The following is a 6549-nucleotide window of genomic DNA, read 5'->3' as shown; positions in this document are numbered from 1 at the left end:
CTGGGTGGCAACTTTCAGGGATCTGTGTACATGGACACCGAGATCTCTGCTCATCTGCACTCCCAAGAATCTTACCATTAGCCCAGTACTTTGCATTATGATTACTCTGTCCAAAGTGTATCACCTCACAATTGTCCACATTAAACTCCATTTGCCACCTCTCAGCCCAGTTCTGCAACCTACTACATCCTTCGTCACTATCCACAACTCCACTGACCTTAGTGTCGTCTGCAAATTTACTAACCCACCCTTCTAAGCCGTCATCCAGGTCATTTACAAAAATGACGAACAGCAGTGGACCCAACACCGACCCTTGCAGTACGTCGCTAGTAAGTGGACACCAAGATGAACATGTTCCATCAACTACAACCCTCTGTTTTCTTTCAGCAAGCCAATTACTGATCCAAACTACTATGTCTCCCACAATCCCATTCCTCCGCATTTTGTATAATAGCCTACTGTGGGGAATCTTATCGAACGCTTTGCTGAAATCCATATACACCACATCAACCGGTTTACTCGCATCTACCTGTTTGGTCACTTTGTCAAAAAACTCAATAAGATTTGTCAAGCACGACCTACCCTTCACAAAACCATGTTGACTGTCTCTGATCAGTTTATTCTTTTCTAGATGGTTATAAATCCTATCTCTTATAACCTTTTTCAACATTTTACCAACAACTGAAGTGAGACTCACTGGTCTGTAATTACCAGGGTTGTCTCTAATACCTTTTTTGAACAAGGGAACCACCTTTGCTATCCTCCAGTCCTCAGGCACTATTCCTGTAGACAGTGATGATTTGAAGATCAATGCCAAAGGCTTTCAATGTACTATCTTCCATGTGCCTATCCAGGAGTCACTTAAATGTCCCTAATATATCTGACTCTACAAATACTGCTGGCAATGCATTCCACTCATCCATCAGTCTAAGTAAAGACCCTACCTCTGACATCTCCCCTAAACCTTCCTCCAATTACCTTAAAATTTATGCCCCCTCATGATAGACATTTCCGCCATGGGAAAAAGTCTCTGGCTATCCAGGCGAAAGTGAAGCCTACAGATGCTGGAGATTAGAGTTGAGAGTATGGTGCTGAAAAAGCACAGCAGGTCAGGTAACATTCAAGAAGCAGGAAAATCAACATTTCGGACAAATCTAATTCCTAATGAAGGGCTTTTGCCCAAAACGTCGATTTTCCTGCTCCTTGGATGCTGCCTGACCTGCTGTGCTTTTCCAGTGCCACACACTCATCTCTGGCTATTCACTCTATCTAGGCCTCTCCACATCTTGATTTGGAAATGTCGTGTTGGATTCGGGTGTACAAAGTTAATAATCTCACAACACCAGATTATAGTCCAACAGATTTATTTGGAAGGACTAGCTTTTGGAGCACTGCTCCTTTATCAGGCGGTTGTGGCTACAATAACCTGATGAAGGAGCAGTGCTCTGAAAGCTAGTGAATCCAGTTCAACTTGTTGGACTATAACCTGGTGTTGTGTGATTTTTAACTCTCAACATCTTATACACCTCTATCAAGTCACCTCTCATCCTCCTTCACTCCAATAAGAAAAGCCCTAGTTCCCTCAACCTTTCTTCATTAGACACGCCCTCCAGTCCAGGCAGTATTCTGGTAAATCTCCTCTGCACCCTCTCTAAAGCTTCCACATCTTTCCTATAATGAGGCGAACAGAACTGAACACAATATTCCAAGTGTGGTCTAACCATGAATCTATAGTGCTCCAGTATAATTCCCCTACTAATGAATGCTTCTTAACAACCCTGTCAACCTAGGTGGCAACTCTGGGGGATCTGTGGACATGGACCCCATGATCCCTCTGTACCTCCACATTGACAAGAATCCTACATTTAACCCTGTATTCTGCGTTCACGTTTGACCTTCCAAACTGAATGACTTCACACTTTTCCAGGTTGAACTCTGCCACTTAATAGCCCAGTTCTGCATCCTGTCAATGTCTTGTTGCAAACTCCCAACAGCCCTCCACACTATCTACAACTCCTCCAACCTTCGTGTCATTGGCAAATTTGTTAACCCACCCTTCCACTTCCTCATCCTAGTCATTTATAATAATGACAAAGAAGAGGTCCCAAAACTGATCCCTGTGGAACACCACTGGTCACCGAGCTAAATATCTTGCACCTACCACCACTCTGTGTCTTCTATCGGCCAGCTAATTCTATTTCCAGACAAAAAGGTTTCTTTGTATCCCATGCCTCCTTCCTTTCTGAATGAGCCTACCATGGGGAACCTTATCAAATGCCTTGCTAAAATCCATGTACACCACATCCACTGCTTTCCTTCATCAACATGTTTTGTCACATCCTTAAAGAATTCAGTAAAGTTTGTGAGGCATGACCCGCCCCTCACAAAACCATGTTGGCTATCTCTAATTAAACTACAATATTCCATGTAATAATATATCCTGTCTCTCAGAATCCTGTCCAATTCTTTGCCTGCTACTGACGTAAAACTGACTGGCTGTAGTTCCAAGGGAGTAACGTGCCACCCTCCAATCATCTGGCACCCCAATGGACAGTGAGGATGCATAGATGATCACCAAAAGTACAGCAATCTCTTGCCTCACTTCCTGCAGTAACCTAGGATATATCTCATTTGGCCCAGGGAATTTATCTATCCTTATGTTGTTTCAAAATTTTCAGCACATCCTCCTTCCTAACATCAACCTGTTCTAGCGTATCAGTCTGTTTCACGCTGTCCTCAGAAATGTCAAGGTCCCTTGAATATTGAAGCAAGGTATTCATTAAGTAAACTTCATCTCTAGATCTGGAAGGTGCTAATTACTGATAGGTATGAAAATGCTGCCTCCTAATAGGTGCAAATCCATCAGCCCTGGAGTAGCTTTTAACCGTCATTTAGAAATCAATCTGTAAAATTTGCACAGAAGCTTGCAAATGAGGCAGAGGCTTTGTAGTCCATATAGAAGAGCTCCAGGGTCACATTTAGTCTGTTGGACACTTCTGTTTGAGGATACATTCTTTGAAAATGCTTCCTAATAATAGTGTGGTCTTATGAACTCTATTAAATGTTTACTATTCTGTATAATGAATTTGATTGAGTGGTATGAGTCCCAAACTGCAGTTACTTTTTAAAAATAATATTGGTTAACAAGTGCTCATGCTTTTTTCGAATGTGATTTGTTACCAGGTGGTTCCATCAAGGACCCAACCCCCACACTGGTGCATCAGACTGGCTGTACTCAGGAGGCTACTGGGATAGGAATTACTCACACTGCAGTGATATTTATTAAGTCACAAGGGAGAACTAGCCAGCCAGTACCTCTGACTTCTAAGAGCAAATTTCAGGGCATATATTATTTCGTGACTTTTTAAAAAAAACAGCAAAACCTCAACCAATGTAAATTTAGTCCTGTTTGAGTTCTTTGAGAGCTTTCTCATGTTAAATACTGCCAAGAATGTATGAAATAAGTCTCTTAATCAGAGTATCACTGATAAACGTCTTTTCTCTCTTCCAATTGTTGCACATTCGTTGAAAACTATTTTGGAAGTGCCCAACAATGGAACTCTTTACCCACCTCTGGCAGTTTACTTGTAAGGTAATAGGGGGCATAAAACCGGCCGTTGTATACTTTAAGATGGTTTATGATAAGGGACTAAGATAAACAATTTGCACTGGAAATAAGTGGGAATAACACCAGCAGTTGAATTCCTACAAGCCACTTATTGTATGGCACTAAGATAAGCTACTTCTACACAATCATGCTATCCTTTAATTTATGTTCCTCAAAAACCTAATCATTTATCACTATGCTACAGTATTTTAACTATAGGTAAGTTTTGTTTAGACCCATTATAGAGCTAGATAAGAACTGTGCCTATAAAATGGCAATCTCTGTGCTGTTTTATAAACAGTCTTTGGCCCCATTAAAATTCATAGGAATTGTATAAGGTATCCATTAGTTGAAAATATATTTCTATGCACTTTGTTTCCTTAGAGTATAAGTTCAATTCCAATATCAGGTTACCACTGAACAGAAATATCTCTGTCAGAAATGCATTTAGGAGGAGTATTTTGTCACTTGTGCAACATATTTCATCCTATTTAGAGTCATTGGTGATCTTAATACTTATCAGGGTTTTTTTTGTTTTGTCTTATTTAATGTGTGTCTTTGTTGCATTTGACTTGTGTGTTTCCTTCAAGTGATTAGTTTTGTTCAGGAGTTTGAAAGACACAGCAAGCTTTGTGAACCTTGTTTGGAAAAACTGTATAGCTAAAAGTGTAAAGTAAATTCTGTAATTATTTGTACAGTAATCAGAGCTTAAGTTCTAGAAATCTGGAAATTTTAAAAAAAACTTAGGTTGAATATATTTGAGCTACAATATTTGAAGTTGTGATCAGTTGTACGAGCGAAGATTACCAATTGTGGAAAACACTCCCATTGTAAATTCTTAATTCTCGTCACTTAAGATTTCCAATTTATCTGGCCTTTGCAAAATTATATTAACTTACTATTTATTAACTGTTTTCTACTCCAGGTATGACACTTAACCCTCTATAGCAACTGGCAATGGGAGTAGTTTTCTGTTCAAATACATGAGCTTCAAATGTGAAAAGCTGGAATTCGTTAACTAAATTCTCATAAATCTCAAATAAATTTAAGTAATATTTTGCAATTATGATGCATTGCAATTTGAAATTGTTTTGGATTCAGTTAAACTCTTGATTGGATTGAATGCACACTTGGTATTTCACCATTTCCAGTTAGAATGTCTTTATCTCTTAATTTCTCCAAAGCTTCAAATTGAAATCAATCTCTTATATCTTATCTCAGCTGTTACCAATTGTCAAAAGTGGTGTGTGTATTGCACAGAACTTATGTATTTCTAAGAATATATTGCATATCTTAGAAGTGATGGAAAAGCAACACTAAGTTAGATTTTTAATACCGCTTTGTCATTTAATACAAGAATACTGAATGTAATATTGCAGCTAAATAAAGGCTTTACAAAATGTGTAGATATAAACCATTGTCTTTGTATGGTATTTTTAAGTGCTGTGATGGAACATGGGTAAAGTGTTCTGTAGTGAGCTTATCAGCTGCTTAGGTCACTGCCACTGCGCAACTGTGATATGATAGGTGTTAGTCATTATGTATTCTGTTGCTAGGTAGCAACGTCCTTAATGTGATAAATTATGAAATGGAAGAGAAGCAGGATCTCGGGGAAAATCAGAATCACCAGAGATGTGATACTGAGTAAATAGTTGGAGCTGTGAGCTTGCAAGTGGCTGGGTCCTGATGGACTTCATCCTGGGGTCTTTTGGAGTTAGGCTATGAGATATAGGAGTAGAAGCAGGCCATTCAGCCATCAAGTATATCAGGTAGATCATGTTTAAGAAAGTGTATGGGTGCTTTATTAGCCAAAGCGTAGAGTTTAAGAGCATGTGGGGTCATTTTGTAACTATATAAAAAGTTAGTCCACAACATTTGTTGTGAAGGTTTGATTGCATTGTAAAGGGTGAAGAGAAAATTTACCAGTCTGTTACTTGGAGAGCTTTATTAATGAAGAGATTGGATAGACTGAGGTTGTTTACCTTAGAGCAGAGGAGACTGAATGGGTGACATGATTTGGATGCTAAGATATGCAAAGCTATGGGCCAAGTCTTGGAAAATGGGATTTGAATAGTTAGGTGATTGTTTTTGTCCAGCACAGACCTTTTCCTGTATTGCAGATCTCTATGACTATAAATCTGCACTGCCATTCCGTGATCTGGTAATCCTCAATTTCACTTTGTTGCTTTCTACAAATAACCCTTGATTACATACTGAATAAATATCTATCTCTGCTTTGAATATACTTAGCCCAACCTCTACAGCCCTCTATGGAACTACCCTTTGAGAATAAATTCCTTCACATCTCTACCCTAAAAGAGGAATCCCTTAATCTGAGATTATGCCCTCTGATCTTAAGGTCTCCTGCAAGATGAAGCAACTTTCGTCATCTAACTGAGGGTGGGAGGTGCAAGAACCAGGGTCACAGTCTAAGGATATGGACTAGACCAAATTTCTACACCCAGAGAAAGCGAACTTTGTGGCAAACTTGATTGTTACTTCTTCAAAAACTCAAAGAAGATTGATGAGGGCAGAGCATTAGATGTGATCTATGTGGACTTCAGTAAGGCGTTCGACAAGGTTCCCCATGGGAGACTGATTAGCAAGGTTAGATCTCATGGAATACAGGGAGAACTAGCCGTTTGGATACAGAACTGGCTCAAAGGTAGAAGACAGAGGGTGGTGGTGGAGGGATGTTTTTCAGACTGGAGGCCTGTGACCAGTGGAGTGCCACAAGGATAGGTGCTGGGCCCTCTACTTTTTGTCATTTACATAAATGATTTGGATGCGAGCATAAGAGATTTAGTTAGTAAGTTTGCAGATGACACCAAAATTGGAGGTGTAGTGGACAGCGAAGAGGGTTACCTCAGATTACAACAGGATCTGGACCAGATGGGCCAATGGGCTGAGAAGTGGCAGATGGAGTTTAATTCAGATAAATG

The 6549-nt window shown here is 39.7% G+C and overlaps 1 protein-coding gene across 4 annotated transcripts in view; it reads left to right on the top strand.

The window, feature by feature from the left end:
* osbpl1a (oxysterol binding protein-like 1A) overlaps positions 1 to 5021 on the top strand; it is a 205354-nt gene extending 200333 nt beyond the window's left edge. For all 4 annotated transcript variants that reach the window (XM_043687612.1, XM_043687608.1, XM_043687611.1 and 1 more), the window contains one exon: positions 3184 to 5021. In XM_043687612.1, the coding sequence (XP_043543547.1) occupies positions 3184 to 3286 (103 nt within the window). In that variant the 3' untranslated portion in view covers positions 3287 to 5021. The remainder of the gene's footprint in view (positions 1 to 3183) is intronic.
* The last annotated feature ends 1528 nt before the right edge of the window (positions 5022 to 6549 follow it).

This window comes from Chiloscyllium plagiosum, chromosome 4 (assembly GCF_004010195.1).
Source record: "Chiloscyllium plagiosum isolate BGI_BamShark_2017 chromosome 4, ASM401019v2, whole genome shotgun sequence".
NCBI classification, from domain to species: Eukaryota; Metazoa; Chordata; class Chondrichthyes; order Orectolobiformes; family Hemiscylliidae; genus Chiloscyllium; species Chiloscyllium plagiosum.
This window is presented reverse-complemented; position numbering and strand designations above follow the sequence as displayed.